At 34.5% G+C, this 25558-nt stretch overlaps 2 protein-coding genes across 3 annotated transcripts; one reads left to right on the top strand and one right to left on the bottom strand.

The window, feature by feature from the left end:
- Positions 1-11176: 11176 nt before the first annotated feature.
- On the top strand, positions 11177-17726 carry LOC132293148 (probable inactive leucine-rich repeat receptor-like protein kinase At3g03770). 2 transcript variants are annotated; one of them, XM_059790494.1, is made up of 9 exons: positions 11177-11656; positions 11956-12013; positions 12388-13836; positions 14602-14735; positions 15326-15566; positions 15904-16109; positions 16204-16253; positions 16665-16776; positions 17165-17726. In XM_059790494.1, exons 3-9 carry the CDS (start codon positions 12501-12503, stop codon positions 17441-17443), a joined length of 2358 nt encoding a protein of 785 aa, XP_059646477.1. In that variant the 5' UTR covers positions 11177-11656; positions 11956-12013; positions 12388-12500; the 3' UTR covers positions 17444-17726. The 2 variants fall into 2 exon arrangements, with proteins under 2 accessions (XP_059646477.1, XP_059646478.1); XM_059790495.1 differs by having other exon boundaries at positions 11935-12013.
- A 528-nt stretch (positions 17727-18254) lies between these two features.
- On the bottom strand, positions 18255-23867 carry LOC132293152 (ubiquitin-conjugating enzyme E2 2). Its single transcript, XM_059790500.1, has 5 exons — positions 23495-23867; positions 23348-23373; positions 21707-21796; positions 21467-21555; positions 18255-18688 (listed from the first exon to the last, which is right to left on the bottom strand). The coding sequence occupies exons 1-5, from the start codon at positions 23617-23619 to the stop codon at positions 18560-18562; spliced, it is 459 nt and encodes a 152-aa protein (XP_059646483.1). The 5' UTR covers positions 23620-23867; the 3' UTR covers positions 18255-18559.
- Positions 23868-25558: the final 1691 nt, after the last annotated feature.

Here is a 25558-nt window from a genome sequence, read left to right as displayed (position 1 = left end):
TGAGGTGATTAATAGTTGTGAATGGTTCATCTGAAGCACTTCAAATATCATGAACTCCTTTACAAACAACTGATGCCTGCAGTGACTGTAGACGTAAACTCTCAAGAGTCTTCCTTCCGAACAAGTGTTGATTCGTTGGCTTGAATTTTTTACTAGTAATTTTTTTAGAATGGAGAAAATTTAGTTAAAATTTTGAATTAAATTTTTTTCAATCTAAAATTTCAATTTGGTACTCCCAAACCCCATTTAGAGCATCAGTCTAATAATAGAATCATTCAATTTTTTCATCACCCAAAAGCTTTTACTTTTCTTAAAAAACAAGGGGCAAAAAGATGGTCGTCAGATTGAGAGCGGCTCATACGGTGTTTGATGGACTTGTGGAGTACCGGCTCGTTATCCTTCCACCGACAGGAGCGGGAGGTTACTAGCCTGACGCTGTGCGCCCACTCTAAGGCCCGCCCATGAGCACCAAGCCTTCGCTCGGGGCCCATTACCCAACTCCTTACTTGGACCGGTCGAGCCAGCAATTACACGCCATAAGCCCTACCTTCGGGCCAAACCCAATTCCGACCACCCTTGATACCCTCACCTTACACGCTTGAGTGATCAAGACCGGTGCCAGCGGCCCGTTCCCTAAATTATATATAAAGAGTAAAATTCAACATTTATTGTCGATGTGGGACGAGGTAGGATTCAGAAAACTAAGTGAACTGTATCAATCAACACTCAACAGTCACTCCCTGACTCTACCTGATGTGAATTGTGAACAAACAACCTAGAGCTAATAAAGAGCACTTCATATTGACGGAATTTGATCTTTAAGCGTTCACAAAACGAGGTAGGGAAAAAGTGCTGCAACGGGATCTTTGGTATCATTTGCACAAATTGAGTACTGTCGAACTCAAATACTATTATAGTCATGTTTGTTAACTTGAACTCTTACCATAAACCAGTGGTCTCTTATGCTCCAACGGCTCTAATTTGTAAGAGATTAAAATTTGACGATGTTAATTTAGAAGTTCTATTTAATTTATCATCACCACAGTGAACCTTATAATATGATTGGGAATTGGTGTGAATAATTAGTGCACAATAGGGTAACATTTGAGTGAGGAAGAAGAGTTCACAACATAGACACGGAAGAAAAAAGAGTTTATACAACCCGAGAAGCACAAAGTCTTGATGACTTATGCTTATTACTTTCAAGTTTTTAACAATAATACTATTTGCAAGTCGGTGTGTGTATGTGTTTCTTGCCCTATGAAGCTGAGGAGAAGGGGGAAAAAACAAAAACAAAAACAAAAACAGACAGACACTTGGTTCATTAGTTAGAGTTCACTAGTTAGAAATTAGTACCTATTAATGAAATTTTGCAGGTCCATATACTGAAAACAAGTGCTCCAAAAGACACAACAGTTGAGTCAAAACTTGTTGAGTTTGAATAAGATAACAACTATAGGCAACCTGATGAAATTCATAATTTGCCCCATTACCAATGACTTTCCCTTGCTCTGCTAGATATTGAACTTGCTGGTAACAAAGCTAAGCCATCAAAGAAAGGGCTGATTGCTCATGAAGAATGCATGCACCCTCGAGAAACATGGAACCAAAGGGATCCCATACATCATTCGAAACCTAAATTTTACAAAAATGACAACATAAAACTCTATAATAACTCATCAGAGCAGCAAGGTATGCCATATAACTTGACAGGTTGAATCCTGTGTGAATTCCCTTCACTCTTTCTGTGAGAACTACTTTCGGTTAGGAGTCCTGTGGAATGTTCCGTTAGAACTTTTTTGGAATATTAGGTGTCCTGTGGAATGTTGAGTAGTAGTCCTGCTTGATTTCGAGTCCTGTGGAAGGCGATAACAAACCTGCAACAGCCCAAAACAAGCAAAAGGTGCATCATTGGAGCTAGAGGATAGGAACTAGACAAATGGAAAATCAAGTGGGGCTAGGCATCAAATGGCAGGTCTGACTCCTTGCCAAATGTGGGAAGAAGATGAAGAAAAAAGCCACCATTATACTCAATGTAACGACCCACTCCACCACATGGTATGATATTGTCCGCTTTGAGCATGAGCTCGCAAGGTTTTGCTCTTGGACTTTATCCCAAAAGGCTTCATACCAATTGGAGATGACACATTTACATATAAGCAATTCACTTTTTCCTCTCCTAATGTGAAACTTGTGTATACGTAGATCGCCAGTGTGATAGTCTATCAGTGTCTCTCGCACCCACCTACGACACACCCGCCCACAAAGTCATCACACTGAAAGTGTAGAAATTTTTGTTGAAAAATGCATCTGCATCAAAGCCTTTTTTATAGCATTGCTTCCGAGGAAAAGTAATACACTATCTGGCTTTAATGGTTTGATATTCATTCTTGTTAAGAGACCTGAAATCATCTGAGTGGTCAACTTGGTGAAAGCAAGCTTCATTAAATCAAATTTGACAGACCTGAAGGTAGTATTCATGTAAGAGACCCGAAATCACTTTCAAATAGCAGCACCTTATACATTTAGTACATTAAAGGGAAACATTGCCCTCTATTTATACACAAAATGGACTTGAAATTAATACTTTGAAGTCCGCATAGTGCATGGGATCGTGTGCTGGAATAATGCAGTCGGTCGGCCCACCACTAAGTGCTGTCTCCTTATCTGATGGAAAGTAGACATCTGATAAAGGAAATACTGTTGAATCAAAGACTTTGGGGAAAAGTTCTTTGTTTTCTTACTGTTGAATCAAAGACTTTGGAAAAAGTTCTTTGTCTTCTTCTGTCGGTAGGATAAGAGGAATCTTTACTTTTTGGGTGGATTCATCTTGTCCTTCAAATGTCCTGTGAGAGAGTCCCAATAATCTGCTATGGAAATCTCATCTTCAGAATTAAGATCTTTTTGGTATCAGAGCCATGATGGCTTAAGTTTCTATTGTTAATACTTCTGAGGTTCTGATAGCATGATTATTATCGTCATTATGTACTGAACAATATGAATATTATTCTGTCTGAATTATGTTTATCCCAGATTCAATTATGGGTCGTCCAAAAGTCGCGTTGGAATGTTTAACCCGTTTTTGCATTGAATTGCTGCACAGGGTATTGTTTCCAGTAAATCGTTGACAGACGAGTAATAGAATCTCTCTTAAGCAGAAAGACGACAGAATAGTAACTTACTGTTCACTATATAATATTATAATATTTATACTATGCAGACCTTAAAGTATTAACAATAATTAACAGCCATGTTGCAACCATCTTCGTCCTCCTCTTCAGGACTACAGGATGACCAGGATTCAGAACTGGTAAAGAATACTGAAGTAGTGGAATGGACCAATGTTCAAAATCAATTGAACAAATGGACTATTCCTCCAGTAAGTGCAAAAAGCATTTACAAAATCGGAATGCTTAATTTAGCTGATCTATGGACTATTAAGACCATGGAACAGACCATGCAATTAAGCACTAAGGATACAATAATTAAGTTATTGTCTTCCCGTGACCTTCAGAGGCACATGAATAAATATAAGTATATCCATATAGGTTTAATTCAAATTGCTTTTAAACCTTTGACCTTGTTAGGTATGGATGCTTGTATTCAAGCAACCCTAAGGGATGCTAGATGTCTGAAATTTCACCCTTCTTTGATGGGTGCACTGGAAACCAGTCTATGTCATGGACCGGTTTACTTTGATGTCTATCCTAGTCTGAATTTATCTTTAACAGATAAAAATATCCATGAGGCAGTTAGTCTTAGGGTACAGACTTATGGATATGATTATTTACCTGGATCGGAAGTGATAAGTGTTATTTATCGCATCCATTACAAAGTACTTGATACTATGTGTCCCAAGGCCATACGCAAAGACTCTAAAGGAGTAACAGCGTTATGGGATACTAACATGTACACATCAAATGTTGCCACAAAAAGGATGATTCCTTGGAGTGAGATAACATTTCCTGAACACTGGACGATTTCTAATGCCGTCCCAGCACAGCCAATTGCTAATCATAGCTTAGACTGTGTTATTCAGGACCAGGATGGTGATGTTTTTCTGAATTTCAGAAAATCCATCGATCTATCTAGATCGACATCATCTAAAGGAAGTCATCTTCCTTATCGTGTTTCTTGTCCTCCTTCTCGACATTCGATCTCGTCAGATTATCGTAAAGAAGGACTCCCTGAAGCAGTTGATTCCAAGCTCAAGCTGAAAGGAATACAACAATCTCCGAATCAAATTCCAAGAGGAGTTTACGAGAAAGCACCAATAGGTATGTCTCGTCGCCAATTTGGAATTGAATTCAGCCCCACTCCATCTGAAATGGGAATCGGAAACGAATCTGTTAAGGATCAATTTGAAGATCCCACAGACATTAATGACCCGCATGAATATTAGTTTTAATGGATTTTGTCCCTGATAGAATTGCCATTAATGCTGAATTTCAACAGGATCAATATAAAGAATTCAGAAGTTGGTATTTCAAAAGTTTTGATCAAAATCAATTGCAACTTTTCAAAACCCAATTTTATGAATTTCTACAAGAACGCAAAATGGTTATACCTTTTGTTTCTTGGTTTTATATGACCAATCATTCTCTTGTTAATATTAACATATTGGATGATTTTCTCAAACCATGGACCACAACTGAAGACAAGGTTTTCCACTCTGTCCATCCTCCCCCTGACCATCTAATTCTCAAAAGAATTGACCCGGACAGTGGTTCTAAAGTGGAAACCAAGGCTTATAGCCAACCGAAAGTAATTGATCCAACTAGTACTGCTACTAGAAAGGACATTACTCATGTTTACAAGCAGAATAATTATACCAATGTTTGCTTACAAACGATAGGGTCCCAGCTTGGGAGAATTGAAACAGGAATAGACACGGTATTAAATACAATTAATACTAAGTGTATTTCTGAGAAACCTTCTCCTCCAGAAGCTTCCTTATCCAAAGCATTGGTAAAACCTGCAATTGAAGTTCAAGGCTTCAATCTGACACATCCTAAGAAGAATGAAGAATTTCTTACTCTTCTTACTCAGAAAATTCAAGGACTTAAAATTCAGACTTTATCCCATGATGAATCTGAAATTGGTTCTGATTCTGAGCATGTGTTACCTCATATTGAGGAAGTTCTCAAGGATCTTACACAGTTACCTGAGTTCAACAGAATTGTCTATGATAAGAATATCCACTCGAATACAGCCCCTGCTCCGAGTCGATATTATTATCCCAGACCCACACCTCAAGATATCTTGTATGAAGAAGATTATTTTCATACACAGAAATCTTTTCATGGCAAGACCATTTATGAATGGAACATAGATGGCAAATCTGATTATCAGATTTACGAGGTTATTCATCAAATCCTGATGTATAGCCAAGTCTGTAAAATCAACCACAATACTGACCCAACCATTGCTAAGTTTGTCGTTGCTGGTTTTACAGGAATCCTTAAAGGATGGTGGGATAATGTTCTCACTGACATTCAGAAATCTGAAATCTTTTCTGCTACCAAGATTGTTAAAGATGAAGCTACTCAACAATCAGGCCCTGCTCCTGATGCGGTTTACACACTCATTACCACTATTATCCAACATTTTGTTGGCCCTGAAGGTGCTAATAGTGAACGGAGTCGTGAACTTCTACAGAATCTAAGATGTCCATCTTTAACTCATTTCCGGTGGTATAAAGATGTATTCTTGGCAAAGGTTCTCCAGCTCAATGATGCAAATCATGAGCACTGGAAAGCCAAATTTGTAGATGGTTTACCAACCTTCTTTGCTGAAAGAATCAGGAAAAAGCTTAGAGATATGAATAATGGTATCTCTATCCCTTACAGAAACTATACCTATGGTGGATTAGTTAACATTGTAATCCAGGAAGGTCTAGCTCTCTGTAATGATCTGAAGTTACAATCCCAGTTAAAATCCCAAAGATTAACTGGTCGAAAGGAAGTAGGTGAATTTTGTGATCAATTTGCCTACCAGACTCCCTTATCTTATCCTAAACCTAGGAAAAGAAATAAGGTTGAAAAACCTTATAAAAGGAAGTATTCCAGAAGAAAGAATTATTCAAAGGAAAAGGATAATTCTAGACAGTATACTAAGCCTAAAAGGAGATATACTCCGAAAGCAAAGGGTAAAGGAAAGCCCAAGGCTGAGGCTAAATGTTTCAAATGTGGACGCATTGGCCACTATGCAAACAAGTGTAGAACTAAGGAGAAGCTCAGTAGTCTTCACATAGAAGAGGAACTGAGACTTCAATTAAGTAAATTATTACTTAATACTAGTTCTTCTGAACCAGAATCATCAAGTGATTACGGAGATGTTGTCATGGAATTACAGTCTTCTTCTTCCTCTGAAGCAGAGATTGAAAACCCTAGATGTTCCTTTTTATTGACATAAAAAGCTCTGCAACTCCAGGGGGAGTAGCTAGTAGTGACAAGCTTTTTAGCCATTAAAGAGCTGATTTCAGTCTTACATAATTCCAAGTAGTCAGCTTTCATGTGGCTGGGACTAGCTTTTGAAGGAATCATGCTATCGGTAAACCCCTTTACATAGGGTAAAGAAACAATATGCTTCTTTCTGGCCCAAAAAGCATTAGGAATCTCACTACAGATTTCCTTTAAAAAGTGTTGCCGTAGTGACTCAATTTTCTGTTGCTCTTTGGGTTGTACCAATCTTTGATTAATTGCTAAGGAGGATACCTCCTGTTGCAAATAATTCAGTTGCTTTTCCTTAAAGATAATGTTATCTTTAAGAGCATTGATATGCTTATTTACTGGTGGGGTCAATAACTGGAAAGTAATTGACTGACCATGTAAAGTAGAGTATATTCCATGAGAATCAATTTTCTCAATTGGCATAATCAAAGCTAAAAAGGGAGTGCCCAAAATAACCTGTTGTGCCAAGTTTCTGATGAGTAAGAAAGTAGATGGTAGACAAATACCTTCTTTACAAATGAAAACATGATTAAGTTTATACTTAATCTGCATCTTACCTCCACTTGCACTGGTAAGACCTTGAGTGGTTTTCTCAAAATATTGAGTAGGAACCAATCCTTCCTGGATGCAGTTCATGTCTGCACCACTATCAACTAAAGCAATTGCATTAGTGAGTGTGTACTCCTGATTAATTACCAAATTGATAGTAATATACCATTTTTGGTAAGTAACTTGATTCAAGAGTTGAAGATAATTATTACCTTCTTCTGATTGAGGAGCTTCCTCCTTGGATGAGGAAGATGGAATTGCAGATTTTCCTTTTAAAAGAGTAATTTCCAAATCCATCGTAGTCTGCCTAGACTTCAATTGACGAATTTCTTCTTTTAAAAGATTAATCTCCATTTTAAGATCAGGGAGATTAGCAGGACGAGAATTTTGTCCTTGGTGTTCTAATCTGCGTAGAACTTCTTTCATACTGTAATAATTTTCTGCTCGCAGAAAATCTGGATTATCCGGTTCCTCATTAGATTTTGCCAGAGCAGAACCTATTTCAAAGACTTTTAGTACCTTAATCTCTTAATTGATAATACAAAGCAAGGAGTAAATTTTAAAACATGCTCTGCAGACTACATCAACTCCACTCCCAAAAGTCAACGGGTCGGACATCTGAACAACCCTTGAATCAGTGTACGTTCATAATCATTGACCCATTCAACCAATATTTCGCAAGCCATCCATTTTGACAGTTCGAATGATGGGGCCCTAATCTTTTGTTTTTCACTTAAATGAACATAGATGTGGCAAGATCACAATAAATATTGTACTTAAAAAGAGTACAAAATTTTGAAATCATGATATATAAAAGTATAAGGTCCCAACCACCCCATCTGGTGGCAGCATTAATAGACCAATAGAATCCAAATTTGATTACTATAGCCTATTAAATTCAATCGGGTTGTTAACAAAGTGAAAAATATTAAAAATAAAAAAACAAAAACAAAAACAAAAAAACCAAAAAACAAAAAAAAAAAACAATGCAGACGGGTTCAAAACATTGAGTAAGAATCGTAAGATCACTCATATATAGAACAGTTCAAGTAAAAAAATAAAAGACGACCCTCATTGCATAATTTTAACCTTCTAACTCATGCAAGCTCTTGAAAGTAAGATATATATATATATATATATATATATATATATTGAACTAAAATCACAAGTTTATTCTTGCAGCAGGGTGATTGTGCATGGGAAGAAACACTAAACCAAGATAACATTACACAATAAATCAAACTGGTTGCCCCACACCACAACCAAACTCGTTTAACACTAACAAAGTAAAATTAATATAAACCTTGGCATCATTTTGCATTCTACAAAGCAACTAAGAAGTATTTGGCCACACTCTTATCAAAATCCAAACGAGCCAAATAAATAATTACAATTTACAACCACAAATTAGTGAAGCAAATTGGTTAAAAAGGCCATTAAGCACATGTGGGATCCACACTAATAGTTATGTAAGACATTCACAGGCTGATTATATGGCAATAATAAGAATAATAGTATCAATTACGAACACGAAGAGTGGACCACAAAAAAGCTTGCTAGAAGAGAACAAGAACTTACCTTCAAAATCCTTAAAATAAAAAAAAAGTTAAGCCCCTGAGAAAACTGATGCAAGATATTCTTGGGTAATCTTTTTTATAACAAAATGACATCTAGAGAATCCACAAACATCTCCATCTCCTAAAATACTAAACTATGGCAAGTGAAGATTATGAAAATGTAATCAAAACAGAAACCCTAGCTGATCATGATATAATAAAAACAGAAACAATTGCATCAAAAAAAAAAATACATAATACTAGAAAGGGGAAAAAGATGGTCGTACGGAGCACCGGTTCGTTATCCTTCCACCGACAGGAACGGGAGGTGCTCGCTGTGCTCTGTGAAACCAGCCTGACGCTGTGCCCCCCACTATAAGGCCCATGAGCCCTTAGCTTTCGCCCCAGGCCCATGAACGAACTCCTTACTTGGACAGGGCGAGCCAGCAAATATACACAAAAAGTCCTACCGTCTGGACCAAACTCAATTCCGACCATCCTTAATGCCCTCACTTGAGTTAAAGGCTTGAGCGACCAAGCCCAGCGAGTCAAAGAGATTCCCAAAGTTATATATAAAGAGTAAAATTCAACATACATTTGTCGATGTGGGACAGGGTACGATTCAAAAAATTAAGTAAACTTCTATCAACCAACGATCACTCACTCACAACTTACCTAATGTGAATTCTGATCAGACCAAAATGAACCAACCTAGAGCTGACCTCACAAATATCGTGCAATGAATTAATTTGGCTGAGGTCTTGCTAATAAAGAGCACTTCATATTGATGTAATTTGATCTTTGAAATAGACGTTCACAAAGAATACTCTGAGAGGACAAAGATATATTTAATACAGTATTAGGTATCGTTTTGCACAAATATGTGTAGTCACCCACAGTGAACCTTATAATATGGTCGGAGTTGGTGAAATCTCACATTTTCTCATACCATGTGTCTTTGGGATGATCTTAATTGAAGTCTTTTGGTAGTGGAAACATAACTTCTATAACTTGAACTTGGAGGAAGGAAAAAATAACCTCATTCCAGTAATGGACAAAGCTATTATTATAGAAATTCTACTTCTTATAAATTGTCAAAGGGGCAACACTAATTTATAGCATAATTTTTACACTATTTTACTTTCAAAGTTGTCACTATTGGATCATAACTCTTCTCGTGAACCCACTATTTATGTGAGTCACGCAAAAGTGTTTTGAGTACTGTTTGGAATACAAATTTTCCTTGTACCTACATTACTTTGACAAAATGATTAATGTTTTTGACAACTCACAGAGGAACCATTGAGATTATATTCCTAGAAAAAAAAAAAAAAATGAATAAAGAAAGAAAATAGAAGGTTGTTCCATCAATATTTAAGAAGACTACATGGGGCACAGAAAATTAGAACCCAATCTTCTAAAGAAACCTCCAAGAATGAGTTTTCAATCATGTTTCTAAGAATAATTTTTTTTGTACTTTGAAAGTGAAAGCCTGAGTAAAGGGAAAAGGAGTCTAGAGTGCTACGTGGTTGAATATGAAGGAATACCTAACCTTTATTTGGATACAGTCTTGCTCTTTCTATGGTGAGCCATACCTTAGCTAGCTTTAATAATGTGGCTCTCAATTTCCTAAAAGTCTCCAAATATTATTATTATTGTTTTTTTTCAATCCAATTACTATCCAACACATTGGAAATTGCTTTTTCAGTTGGACTCCATTACTTTCACTACTGTGGCAACTCTTTATGGTTCACCACCGACATATCAGGTGGGTTTTTTATTTTTATTTTTTAGATAAGAAAAGTTTTTATAGATTAATATACAAATTAATTTATGTCTTTATCACCATTGCTGATATACTATAGAAGAAGGTTTACACAATAATTTGATATTTGTAAAATATATTATCTAAGTGAAATATGAAGCAAAATGTTTAATGTGAAGAAATCTGAAATTTGATAGAAGAAATCATAAGGATGTTTCGGAATTTGCATGTGCTTTCGGTTGACAAATAAAATAAATATAAAAGTATTTGTGACATCAAGAAATTTTGCTCAAGAAAAAAAATAATGCTATATACTTCCTTTCAACCCTATTAATAAAGATGATATATGAGTAAAAATAGATCAATCAAATGGGACATGTCTAGCCCAATTGAAAGTGAATTAATTGATTGATGTTTTCATGTTTTTTAGTTATGAATTCTTGTCACATTTATGTTGTATTTAGCTCTTTCATTTTCATTTTTTTTTCTTTTTTTTCCACTTATTCGTAATCAAACAGTTCAAACTCGAATAATTTTCCGAGCAAAGACATGTTACATCCCCACACTAGGTCTCAATAATTGAAAGCAATTGCACTAATAATATCAAATCAATTTATACAAACTATAAGGAGGGAAAAGAAAGGCGCCAAATGCAACTGAATATATTATATACATTTACATACATACATACATACATATATATATATATATATATAAGAGAGGGGCCACGGCCAAGAAGGCAAAAGCCAAACTCGGAAAGCGAAAGCAAACAGTGTGACTGACACAACACCCCACAACCGCAACCCATTTTTTCATTTCATTATTTTCTCAATCGAAAACAAACAAATAATTAAAACAAAAGTTACAAAATCCCAGAGCTAAATCTAAAACTCTCTCCACTCATAGAAAAAGAAAGAGGTAGAGAGAGAAGGGAATAAAGGCTTTTCTTCTCTTCTCTTCTGCAAGAATCTCTTTCATTTCTTTTCTTTTCTTTTGCGTCGAAAAATGGCGTTCAATACAGCTTGAAAAGCACAGAGACAATTTAGAAACATGGGAGGTAGTGTAGAGAGAGAAAGAGAGAGAAATTGTCGGTTTGTGGAATCAGAATGACCTCGATTAGTTTCTATCTCTAGACTGTGGTTCTCTGTTTCTGTAACCCGTGTCAATAACTTGTCTTCGTGTCCATTCTTGCTCACTCTTTGAAAAAAGTCTCCGTGTTTAACTTACATTCAGGCTTTGCTCATTACAAGGATATAAATTTATGGACTTGAAACAAAGAAAAGAAAAAATGTATGCATGAAATTTTGGGGATTAAACTGGGGAAAAAAAAGAAGGTACGAGTTTTCTTTTCTTTTATTTTCTTCTCTCCTTCTGTAGGTTTCATTTTCTTTTCGTATGATTAAAGTGTAGAATATAAGTAGAAGTGATAATTTGAATTGGGTTTGAGTCATTTCACAGGGTTTTTAATTAATATTTGTTGATTCCTTCATTTGAAAGTCATGTTTTTCCCACTGAGTTGGTTGATTTTGGTGGTGATTTTCTTTAGCTTTTCACCGCATTTTCGAGGCTCTGATTTGGTTTCATCTATTATTCTCAAAACATATGAATTCAGCTGGGATTTATCCTATTTCAGGCCCATACACCAGAGAGAGTTCTGAAGTCAGAGTTTGATTATTTCTGCTCCTAGAGAGGTAACCTTCCTCAAATTTCCTTTCATATTGCTATTATTTTAGCCAGATGTATAAGTAAATTTTTTGTAATTGTAATATTTTTCTTAGGCATATGTGTTTGTTTAAAATGAAATGTTCATTAGTTACACCACAAAAACCACAGCAATCTCTAAAAATATTTTTTGAATTCCTAAAGCATGATACACCTCTATAAACTGATAAAAATCTCAAGTCAAATTGTCTTAGTTTTTTTATTCATCTCATTTCCTGTTCTTTTTTAAATATATATATATATACTTGTCAGATAAATATTACTTTGTAGTATCTCTCTTCTTTTTTTTAATTAATCTTCAAAATCTCTATTTTAATTTCTTTCACATTAACTATGGATGCAGACTAGAAGACAGTTACCTTTTTATTGATTAATATAATATAGAAGCAAATCAACCTTCCAAGCTATTCGATTCGGTATTTGTTTTTTTCCATTAGCCAGTCATAGTTTGTGCTGATGGCAAAAGCATTTAGCCCTTCAGCTTTAATTGTTCTGGCTGTTACTTCAGTTTTAATCTGTCACTCAAAGCAACTACAATCATCCCAAGCACAGACCCTTTTGAGAATTCAAGGCCTTTTGAACTTCCCAGCTGTGTTAAGCAACTGGACCGAGGACACAGATTTCTGCAACACTGAACCAAGTTCGTCTGTGACGGTTGTGTGTTATGAAGAAAGCATAACCCAATTGCATATTATTGGGAACAAGAAGATTCCTCCATTACCGCGGAACTTCTCCATTGATTCTTTCGTGACAACACTCGTTAGGCTTCCAAGCTTGAAAGTCCTCACATTGGTTTCTCTTGGTCTATGGGGGCCATTGCCTGCTAAAATTTCACGTTTATCAACACTGGAAATATTTAACATAAGTTCGAATTTCCTTTATGGTGCCATTCCACATGAGATCTCATCTTTGACAAACCTCCAGACATTCATACTTGATGACAACATGTTCATTGGCCGATTTCCAGATTGGCTAAGTTCACTTTCAGAATTGACTGTCTTGTGTTTGAAGAAGAATTTGTTAAATGGATCTTTGCCAGATTCACTAGGAAGTTTGGAAAATCTCAGGATTCTCTCGCTGTCACATAACCATTTTACTGGTGAAGTTCCTGATCTTAGCAGTTTGACAAACCTTCAAGTGCTGGACTTGGAAGATAACTTGCTTGGACCTCAATTTCCTCAGCTTGGTAATAAAGTAGATACTCTTATTCTGAGAAAGAACAAGTTCAACTCTGGCATTCCTGTTGAAGTGAGCTCCTATTACCAACTGCAACGACTAGATATTTCTTTGAATAGATTTGTGGGACCATTTCCACCATCATTGTTAGCCTTGCCATCAATTACTTATCTGAATATTGCGGGAAATAGATTCACTGGGAAGCTCTTTGAAAATCTGTCTTGCAATGCTGAACTTGAATTTGTGGATTTGTCCTCAAATCTTTTGACTGGAAACTTGCCCAGCTGTCTTCTGTCTGATTCCAAGAACAGGGTTGTCCTTTATGCTAGGAATTGTTTATCATCTGAAGATAGAACTCAACATCCATTTTCTTTTTGCCGAAATGAAGCTTTGGCTGTGGGAATCCTACCTCACCACCAGAAGCCAAAACATGCTTCCAAAGTAGTTCTTGGCTTAAGCATAACTGGAGGAATTGTTGGAGGAATTGCACTTGTTGGTCTAGCTTTCATGATTGTTAGAAGAGTTCACGACAAAAAGAAAATGAAAGCACCTCCGACAAGATCAATAACAGAAAATGCATCAACAGGGTACACCTCAAAGTTGCTTTCTGATGCAAGTAAGGTTTCATTTTATTTCCCTTCTTCTTTTTACTAAGTGTGTTATGGGGGTAGTTGGGTGGGAGACAAAATAAATAATTTAGAAAAGAAAAACATTAGTAATATGTTTAGAATTATGAGAACAATATGTTTAGATATTTGAATCGAGGATATACTTAGATCAAATTTAAATAATATGTTAGCAAAGCCAAAATTTTAATTAGAATAATGAGTTTAGTGTTAAAACTATATTTGCAGATTTGTGAGTACAGAATCACAAATTTCAGTATCATATTTTCTTATAGGTCATTATCTTTCAGATTACTAGAATGATTTTTGCCCAGGTGAATGAAAACAATTTTCAATCAATAACCTGAACTCTGCTCTTTAGCCCTAATGAACTAATTCTATTAAAATATTTCTGTAGACATTGAAGTTTTAGCCACATAGACCAATTTAATCTGTTGTCACAGTTTGAACTGCTAGAGATTTGGAAAGGAATAGGTAATATTCATAGTTTGTTTAATATCAATAAAAAAAAATGCAGCTGTTCTGATTTGTGGATAAAGTAGAATATATACAAATATATATATATATATATAATGGTTAATAGAATCGATTGAATCATGCCAATTTTGGCCTTGTAAATAATTGGATGAAAAAAAAAAAAAAAAAAAAAAAAAGATATAGAAGGAAACAAAGTGTCTTGAAAGCAGGCTAACTTTTTTTTTTTCTTACTTCTCATGACCACAAATATGATGGTATGATAATTTCCTAACCTGCAGGGTATATATCGCAAGCAATCAAGCTAGGAGCACTTGGCCTTCCAGCTTATAGAACCTTCTCATTGGAAGAGCTTGAGAAGGCAACAAATAACTTTGATACATCAACTTTCATGGGTGAAGGTTCTCATGGTCAGGTATGCAGCGTTGGCCAATTCATAATTATTCATGCGGTTGTACTATCGAATTTCTTTTTGCAGCATTATATGACACTCTTATATTATATCCTATAATGAAGTTCTGTTAGTCCTTTCCAAATTTTTATTGGTGTAATAAGTTTAATCATCAAGCGAAAAGGAAACTGCCTTACCTAGCTTCAGATGAGTGGGGTTGTCTAATAACTTCCATGATTGAACACTTCTTTTCGTTCAAATTCTCTATTCAATAATGTATTGCTGAGTTCAAACGTCAAGATAATAATCCTTAATTCATATATTCCTTCATGACCATGACCATGCCCATGTTTGAAGGGCTAAGTTATTCAAATGTTACACTGCCTGATTGATGTATTATGCTGCATTTCTTGTTCATGGATCTTAAACGAACTTTTGTTTTGTTTTGTGTTCATCTTTTTTCTATGCATTGTGTTGATATTTTTCACATCCATTACTGTTACTATGATCGAGTGATTTCAATACGAAAACTTGCCTCAGTGCTATAAAATTTTAAAATATATGTGTGTTTATATATATGGTTTGGTCTCTGGCTTCTTTTTTTTTCAACTCAGATGTACAGAGGTGAATTGAAGAATGGTTCCCTTGTCACTATTCGATGCCTGAAAATGAGCAGAAGCCACAGCACTCAAAACTTTATGCAACACATAGAATTGATCTCAAAACTCAGACATCGCCATTTGGTCAGTTCTCTTGGACACTGCTTCGAATGCTATTTGGATGATTCAAGTGTCAGCAGAATATTTCTCGTCTTCGAATATGTACCAAATGGGACTCTAAGGGGCTGGATATCTGGTAATCAAACAAACATACCTATCTTTATCAGTAGTTTACATATCTAAGTTGTTCTGGTATGGGAATTTATAGAAAGGGGGCTGTTTTAAGGGAATTTTAAATTTTAAGAATATTCCAGCTTTGTCATGGCTTGTGGAGTCAAAAAAAAAAAGTCATTGTACAAAGGGTCGATGGAGTTTGGAAAAAGTAGGCTGATTTTACGAAAATATTGGCATTATAACAGTTTGAAAATTTGAGTTTAAAGGGTGCATAATCTCTAGAAATAGGTTTTAGAATAAACAGGATCATATTTTTGGCCATAATAGTTGATTTTCAGTGTCTTTAAACTTATTTGCAGAGAGACACCCCAGACAAAAACTTACTTGGACACAACGCATAGCGGCTGCTATAGGGATAGCAAAGGGTATCCAATTTCTGCATACAGGAATTGTGCCGGGTGTTTTTTCAAATAATTTGAAAATAACAGATGTTTTATTGGATCAGAACCTTGTGGCAAAAATTAGCAGTTATAATCTGCCTTTGTTAGCCGAAAATATGGGAAAGGTATGAAGGAAGAGTTTTCTTTAAAGTTCAACATTCATTCTTATTCTTGAAACAAATAGTTTATGTTGACATTCAGCTTTTTTGAATGACTCAGGTTGGTACCGAGTCGTCTTCTGGTGGATCCAAGGATCTTAACAACACGAGGTTTGTGATGAATTTTTGCTTAGTTCATTTCATGTTTTGTTCCTGTTCCTTAAAAAATTTGCTAATAGAAAGGTCTTGGGTCTTGAGCACATGAACATTAATAGTCTCCGATGAGCATTTCACACTCTAAATTGCATTTCGTATGCCTTGACTAGTAAGTAGGTAATTCTTGCATGATAAAATCTTGCTGTGTTGATTTGATTTTTTCAATTTAAGGTATCCAACTCTTCCTCTTAACTGTGGCACTTTATATTGATTTCTCTTGCTTGTCATCTTATGAAATTATCCCCTACTCTTAAAGTGATTCCTACTGATTCCAGTATCTATCATTTAGCTGAACATATCAACTTATGTTCTTGTTCAATGAGTAGTCAATAAGTATGTTGTTTCCATTTCTCTGACTTTAAGCAGGTCAAAACATATGGATAAGAGTGATATCTATGACTTTGGAATAATATTACTTGAAGTCATTGTGGGGAGGTCATTCAATTCCAAGAATGAAGTGGATATTCTCATAGATCAGGTAATGGTGATTCCAAATGATATATACATGAGATAGGTTTCCTAAAAATGCAAGAGATTTTTTTCTGATGCAGTAATATTTGTAACCTATAGCCACTCATACTGCTCCTTGATGAAATCATTTTCTGTCAACCTTGGGGAGTTGAATATATAGTGTTTTGGATTGATATATTTATTCAATAGTATACCGGGATCTGATCTCTTGATAACATTTGTAGCAAATAAATATGAAAGAAGTGATATGTATCGTGCAGTGATTAGAATATAGTTTTTTTTGTTTTTTATTTTACTAGCTAATAAATTTGAAAAATATGTATTTATATACTTTAGTAGTTATTTGCAATAATAGGCACATACCATACTCATAATCGTGGATTGGCACCATGCAGCTACAAGCAAGCATAACAGCAGGGGATGCAGCCCGAAGGAGCATGGTTGATTCAGCAGTTCATAATGCATTCTCGGATGAATCATTGAAGACAATGATGGAAGTCTGCATCAAGTGTCTGCTTAAGAATCCGGCTGATAGACCTTCTGTCGAGGACGTGCTGTGGAACTTGCAGTTTGCTGCTCAGGTTCAGGATGCATGGCGGACAGACTCTCAAAGTAGTGATGGATCTCCGGTCTCAACTTTCAGTTCTCGGCGCATACAGCTTACCATCAAATAGCAACAGCTCACCATCCAACAGCAACAGTATTAAGGCACCGATATGTGGGTGCTTAACGTTTGCTTTTCAAGAACCATTTCTGAGATTTACTTTTCTGTGTTTTCTCAGTTATTCTTGCATGTCATTACAAAACCATGGCTTCGTGATGTACATTCATATGCACGTACTTGTGCGTATGTATGATGTAAATTATGGAATCCTTTTGGAATCGAGACGGTAAAATTTTTGAATGCTGTTAACACATTGAAACTAGAAGTCACTCAATTACAAACCATTTTCTTCACATTTATGAGTAGTGTAATCTAGGGTAATTAGACCATGTTAGTAGTTTGAAGACAAACAAACAGCGAAGTTCATCCAGGTTAACCTATTACACTCCTGACAAGGTCAGGTTTCGTCGCAAAGTAATCAGGATATGATTTAAACAGCAGTCAAGTATGATCTACATGCCAACTTGTTTCTTACCGAGCACAGATTAAACGAAATTTTTGTGGCTTTCATTATTTCGATGGTACAGCAATCTGCATCAACATTGATCTGTCAATCATAGCATTATTTTTTTCAGAACAATAAACAATCTCCCATACACAAGCCCACAAAAACATAAAATAATTATATAAAAGAAAAAAAGCAAACCCACATCAATTATCAAGCATGTAAAGAGTTCCCAAACAGCAATTCATAAACTCCAAATATCCTGTTCAAAGTATTTCACAAAAAAAAAAAAAAAAAAAAAAAAAAAAACTTTTCCCGATTTTTAATTTTTTTTATCACGAGAGTATTAACCACACTACCAATATTGCACAAGACATACAACTACAACAAAATACTTTATACACATGCTACAAAAACAGACTTACCGTGGATGCTTGAAACATAATATTAGAAGAATCAAGATAGATCCCTGGGCAATCTATAGTTTCAAACAAAGCTGTTCATAAGCGAAATCAATTCACTACAAAGCAATTTCCTATGAGAAATGCACACAAAAACATATGATATTGAATACACGAGGTTTGCAGAAGTCTCGCTTCAAAACCAACAATTTCAAACACCACTTCCTCACTTCTTATTTTCTTTTGGCACAACAGAGCTAGGTGGTGTTTTGTTTGGTATTCAGTCAGCTGTCCAGCTCTGCTCCACTATCTCACGCACTCTTCGGTTGTATTCCCGCTTATTTTCACTGAACATGCGAGCGGCCTCAGAATTCGCTGGAGAATTTGGGTTTGGATCACACAGCAGTGACTGCAGAAAACATAAGATGTATGATTCAATAGTGCTCATGATAAATTGAGTTACAATTTCAGGAGCACACTTGCTGTAAGGTGCAACAATGTATTTATTTATGAGAATACCATAAAGAATCAATGTCAGACAAATAATTCAACAGCCAATTTTTAAAACAAATGCTTTATCCTTTTTTTAGGTAAAGACGGGGGAAAAAAAAAATTTGTTAGTAGATAAATCATGGTAAAATCATAACTGCAGAGTACCACACTATAGTTTGAAAAAGAAAATGTGACGGTGTCTGGAAACAAATTTGTTCTAACGTGATCTATTATAAAATAAACGGACTTGGAAGACCATACTAAAAGAAAGTTGCAGTTTTGGCCAAAATTGCAAAACGGAAATTGTTTTACACAAAATGCAACAAATGTAATTCCCAACATCAGGATTGAGTGAAATGAAGCCTTTCACTATGTCTGAAACTGTATTTGACTTGAATGCTTTTGATCTTACGTAGCATTTAATCTCGTATCTCAAATCTTAGGCTTGTATTTATCCACTTGAAGTAGCTGTGGAAGTCAAATCATTGAGGAAGTTACCAACCCTATGATATTCTGCGGCTCAAGCCTTGATTGAATAAATTGTTGAAGGGAAGTAACAAATCCTATGTTTGTTAAGCTATGATGTATCAGAAGTAAGTATCAGGAAACAACTCTAGAGCAATCAAATAAAAGAAATGAAGCTAAATTGTAGCATTTCCAATCTCATTAGTTAAGCAATCCTAAATTTAGATCTTCATTTTCTCTGGTTACTAAGTGTCAAAAGCCCTAAAAATGATGTATCAATCATGAAAGCTGTTTTTTAATATGTCAATATATTGTAATCAAGTAATTACACAAATGACATAGCATTCATGAATCATGACAATTCAAAGACAATACACCAAAAAATAATAATAAATATATATATGTGTGTGTGTGTGTGTGTGTATACATATATATGTATGTATATTCTGTTATATAAACGCTATTTCCCAAATTAATTATTCCAACAACAGTTCCTTTTTTCACCCTTGATTTTCTTCTGGAAGTTTGTACGATCTCCTTTCTGCTTATTCAACAGTGTTTCTAGATTCAAAGAATGGAAATCTCAAGTTGGACGTAAGATTTGGACTTTTTTCACCTATTACATTTTTTTCACTTAGAGGATCCCAATCTTTAATAAATAGTCCTCATTGAGAAGTATCCATGTATTCAATAACTCAATATCTCCCTTGCTTCTTTTGATAAATAATCAAATGACTCCCCCCATCCAATTAAATTCAGCAAGTCATCAAAGTCTCGATAGCCAGCTGAATATAATAATTTTGTGAATGTAACAATTTGCAATTGATCAGTTGAAATAAAATTTGTACATCATATCTAAGTTCGATTTGGACTCCTAAACCAGTACACACAAACAAAAAATAAATAGTAAGAAATAACAAGAAGAAATAAATGCTTAGTAGTAAGTACCAACAAGTAACATAATTGAAAATTTTCTAATAACTGAGATTTTGTTGTGGCTGTTTTGCCATTACCATAAACAAATCTCAATAAATAAAGAGGGGGGGGGCGGGGGAAAGAGAATTTGTGGTAAATGAACTGAAGATCAAGTCAAGCTCAGTTTGGAGTGAAGTAATTGAGAGATTTTAGAAGTTAAAAATAAATAAATAGAGACATTCAAGCCATCCATATTCAAGATGTAAAATGAGGGAATTCAACAAGCACAAAATTGCTGAGATCTTGTGGGTCTAATGATATGTATTCATGGCAGTGATGTCTTGTACTCAAAAGCTTGTAATGGGCTGGATTCGCAATGTTTGAGATGAGCCTAAAAAACCCAAACCCATGTGAACTAAAGCCAAATGCAATCAACCCTACATTTCAAGAATTTTGTTAAATAATTCTTTTATTTATTTTTATATTACCAAGTCGTCATTATCCAGTATTTTCCTGCAAATGGAGGGTGCTAGGAGAGGTGGACTGATTACAGAATCTTTGACATGATTGGTAAGAAGTTGTTGTCCTTAGACGCAAACCTTCATTCTCGCACTATACAGCACTACCTTTTACCAACCCACCATCCAGAGACAGATAATTTTTTTATTTGTAGCAACAAGAAGAAATATAATAGCGTTTTAAAAAATACTGCACACTGGTTCACATTAAAGAGCCAAAAGCCAGACCTGCACCCATGCCTTTATTAATCAGGTTGAATTATAACAACCTGAACTTAACTCATTCTACAAATAGGCCTCCCAATCCCATTAGAATGTGGGACTAGATATCCATATCAACTTTTGCCATCTGAACTGATATTCCTGATTACTCTCCAATAAGCTTGTATAGCAGAGTGATCAGAACATTTCTTGTGAGGGACAAAATATGTGTCATGACTCATTGTCATTGATCGAAAAATGAAACATTGATCATTAGAATATACATTTTATTAAAATTTTAAAGTCAGTACCCTATAAAAATCAGGCTTGCCTGAAATAATATAAAAAGAAAAGGAAAAAAATAAAAAACTATGAATAAAGCTGGGAAGATGAAGTTCATGATTCTATGCAACCAAGTTGACCAACCTTAATATGAATATAAATTTCAAATATAGCAAACAGGAACATTATTTTGCAACTCGAATCATAAAAATAAATTTTATAACCACATACCACGTGTAAACGTATAAAACAATAGTGAAGGACTCAACAAAATCATTAATAGGTTTTATTTTCAGAAAATCAAGAGTCAACACCTGGATGGAAGTGAGGATAGCTGCAACATCATATATGGGACTCCACTGATTCTGTAGAATATCCAAGCAAATACTTCCATCTGCATAGACTGATCAATCCAAAATACAATCAGAAAATGACCTGCCTGTGTAAGTCCATTATAAGCATAGATTATGGTTGACGGTCAATGGAAACAGTGACACCAAGTAATTAATCTATTCAAGGCAGCAATAACGTTTCCAATGAGAATTAGAACATACTGTTTGGATGGAACATCCGAGAGACAAAACGTACTGTTGGTGGTTTATTTGGGTAGTCCTCTGTGAATTGCAAAGTCAGCTTAAACGTACCTGCACTCACAAAAATATTTGGATACTAAACAAAAAGAACAAACAGAATATTCCTGAACAAAGGTGATGCAAGAGACATCATCAAAGCATCCAATAAAAATTAGAACTGCTAATATTTGGTCGTATGCCACACTTAGTCTATGTATTTCTCCACCGAAGTTAGTCCGCTCAGTTAGATTTACCAACCCAGCTGAGCAATGCAGCATCTAACCCATGTATGATATTCCATCAGTTCATCCAGATTGCTCCAACTTACAGAAAAGCCAACTCATTTTCTCAAGACAAGTCATGATCTACAATTTACTAGTGATCTCTCATGATGTGAAATCATTATTAGTACTAAATTTTACCCATAACCTATGCTAAATGGACTTTGTTACATGTATCGTGCATTGGATGTATCAAATTCCCAAACCAAATGATACAATGATATAGGGAAGTATTCAAAATATTTCATATTTTCTTTTATTTCCCACAATAAGAGAAGTAACATAGTATTCAACACACACTTCACCAGTTTTGAAGCAATAATATAATAAAATTAAATTATTGGAAATGCTTTTTAGGTGTATGTCCAAGAAAACCAGGTGGACACATATCCCATACCCTTATCCGGGTGTGGTACTTCTAACACAGGTACTTTACTTCCATGTTACATAGCAGCATAGCCCATAACAAGGCAAATACACTTCCAAAGAAGACGTTAGTGCTTAACAATAAAGTTCAGATTTATAAAAGTCCTGAATTCATACGGTTATCGAACAGAATGCAAAACCTACCCAGATATTAGAACAATTAGAGCAGTAAGCTCATCTGTATACAATGGTAAAGAGCCTTCTTCTTCATCAACATCAACATAAGGAAAAACATACAATATGTATGCGTTCCAATTAAGATACAATATTATAAACCGGAACTCAAAAGAAACATACAACACACTTTTACTTCTTTTTTTTTTTTGATAAGTAGAAACTTACAACCATGATTGTAGTTCAAACAAAAATTAATATGATGAAAGCAATCACATGTCCTTAGCAAACTCAGCAGTTGATAAGTGGTGATCCAGATTAAAGTAACCCAATAATACCAATATAAAGGAAGCGATTAGCGATCACACATTGCGTACTTAAGCAAAAATCCAAAATTTGGAGAAAATCAAAACAAAGACCGTTTACTAGTGATTCATTATATCCCTCCTCTTTATTTATATTTCAGAAAGATAAGATAATCATTGTATCAGTTAAATGTGTAGCACTGCAAGAACAACCATTACTTTTCATATACCAATCAATCGAAAAAATAGATAGATAACAAAACCATGAATACTTGTGATCACAAGCATTATAAACCAAAACTTAACAGCAGCCACAATCAAACGTAACCCATAATCTTGATTCAATTTATGGATAGTTAAAAAATTGCAGTATAATTCCCAACTATGATATATAACAACATCCCTGTGAGTCCCATACACACGTACATACATGCATATGTTTATATATCTTAATTGAAAATTAAATTGCACGAATTGCAGAGATGAATATAACTGACCTCCATCCCAAGGAGTATCATCAGGTCTACAAATGAAAAACACAAACAAACAAAAATTGCGAAAATATTAAAAATCTCCAAAACAAGACCGTATAAACGAAGACATACAAATAAACATATATATGTATATAATAATTGTATACATACCCAAAAATGACAGCGTTCCACAACATGATGTTGTTGTCCTGAGGGGCGCCACTGATTCCGGCGGGTGGATCTTGCTGCAACCGCTTGAAATCCCTCATCAGCCTCTTCCTCGCCGGCGTCGACATGTCTCCGAACTCTTATCCCAAGATGGCTTCAACAATACGAACACGCATATAGATAGATATAGATATATAGAGAGAGGTATAAAAAATATAGAGAGAGAAAAAGAGAAAGTAGAGATCTGGGAGAATCTAACAGAGAGCAATCATGAGAGAGAGGAAAGGGGATTGATTGAGGCTTTCTTTCTCCTGTTATTCTTTTGAAACAGGTCTTGCTGAGTAAAAATAATAGCTTTTGATGTGAAATTAGGAATAAATAAAAATCATAACGAAATGAAAACACTGATATTCTATGATGGAGAACTAAAAGACAAATAAATAAATAAATAATGAAAGAATAAAAAAGAAATATAGAGAACTGAAAACGCAAATAAATAATAATGAAAGAATATAAAAATATATATATATCCAATCAACTCACCTTCGTGGTTTCAAAAGAATATATAATAAATAAATAAATAATGAAAGAATATAAAAGAAATATGGAGAACTGAAAAACCAAATAAATAAATAATGAAAGAATATAAAAAAAAATATCCAATCAACTCACCTTCGTGGTTTAAAAAGAATATATAAGTAGATTGCTTCCTAAACATTTTCTAGATTAAACTTATTTTCATTTTATTTTTATTTTTTACAATATAGTAGTACTGGTCTCTCCTATTTTACTTTTTCTATGGTATCACAATTTGAGAAATCAAATACGTGGTAGTTAGTTTTAAAAAAAAATCACCTTCTCATTCTAAGATATTTTTAATTATAAAAATGTCAAGAAATTAAGAATTTACCATGTGTAATGTATAGATTTATTTTTATTTTTTTTTACTTTTTATTTTTTATTTTTTTTTAAGTTCAAGCAAACTCGTATATATTTGTCTCTACAAATTCGAAAATTCAACTCTCTAAATTAGAGTTCATTAGTGCAAACATTATCACGAATCAGCTATTATTATGATCAATACGAGCAATTGAAATTTGAGATTAATTGTTGGACTGATTTATCTGTCCACTGCACCGACAAGTATTGAATCCAAAATTCAAATAGAAAACCACTATGCTCTATTTATGAGAAGAATTTTATAAATTTCAAAACTATATTCTGAATAGACAGGTTGAAAAAAGGAACAGAAAAGAGAAAATTACACTAGGCCATATTCAATCAACCTAAACAATCGGAGTGTATATTACTCTATTTGTCAACAAATGAGAAGTAAATGTTTTTGTCTTTCTAGCGTTGTTGAACTGTTATATCATGTGCATTCATCATCAGTTGAAATAAAAATTCATGCAAAGTAAATTACTTCTAATTTACATGTTTCATTTTGAAAAATAGAGGTTCAAGTCTCTTAAGAAAATTAAGATAATTCTTTAACTGCATAAAAAAAAATAATAAATACTTTTAATTTTAATTTTAAGAGGCTAATTCGGTGCATTAGATTTAACAAAAGTATTTTTTTTTTTTCTTAAACCAAGTATACTTTGCCCTGCAAATACTGTCTATAGGCCCTAGTTCGACAGGCTTTTAGACTAAAGAAGTTTCAGACTTTCTGGATTAGATTAGAGAGAGGAACACTGAAACCATATATGTGGCTTTTTATCTTTTATTTCTTTATTTATTTTTGTTAAGAACAAGTAATGATAGGAAATCGAAAAGGAATTATCGAATTAGTATCGAATTTGACGTGATTGGTCATTCTTATCACGTGCTAAAAAATTATTTTTGAACAATGTTTAAGTAAATGAGGTGAATAAAAACACATCAAATTCAATACTTATTTAAAGTTAATTCATCGATCATCCGTCTCCCTATCATTATTCTTTTAAAAATAGAGTGCGAGTGAATAAAAGTGAAAAACAAGAATGAGAGTACATAATTGAGTGGTTCTAAATGACAGTCGTGTCATCTCAATATAAAAGGTTGAAAAAATAACAATAATAAAAATGA

Source organism: Cornus florida, unplaced genomic scaffold, assembly GCF_030987335.1.
Source record: "Cornus florida cultivar Cherokee Brave unplaced genomic scaffold, ASM3098733v1 CherokeeBrave_3.0.0_Hap2_Chr02, whole genome shotgun sequence".
NCBI classification, from domain to species: Eukaryota; Viridiplantae; Streptophyta; class Magnoliopsida; order Cornales; family Cornaceae; genus Cornus; species Cornus florida.
The sequence above is the reverse complement of the archived record's forward strand: the minus strand, read 5'-3'. Positions and strand labels throughout refer to the sequence as shown.

Bases quoted from the DNA above. Each gene is read 5' to 3' on its own strand.
- LOC132293148 (XM_059790494.1), top strand. From the start codon at position 12,501: ATGGCAAAAGCATTTAGCCCTTCAGCTTTAATTGTTCTGGCTGTTACT. The intron at 16,110-16,203 runs GTATGAAGGAAG...TGAATGACTCAG, and splicing joins TAGCCGAAAATATGGGAAAG to GTTGGTACCGAGTCGTCTTC. The intron at 16,777-17,164 runs GTAATGGTGATT...GGCACCATGCAG, and splicing joins TGGATATTCTCATAGATCAG to CTACAAGCAAGCATAACAGC.
- LOC132293152 (XM_059790500.1), bottom strand. From the start codon at position 23,619: ATGTCGACGCCGGCGAGGAAGAGGCTGATGAGGGATTTCAAGCGGTTG. The intron at 23,374-23,494 runs GTATGTATACAA...TTTCATTTGTAG, and splicing joins TGGAACGCTGTCATTTTTGG to ACCTGATGATACTCCTTGGG. The intron at 18,689-21,466 runs GTGTTGACTCTT...TGTTTTCTGCAG, and splicing joins CTATCCTCACTTCCATCCAG to TCACTGCTGTGTGATCCAAA.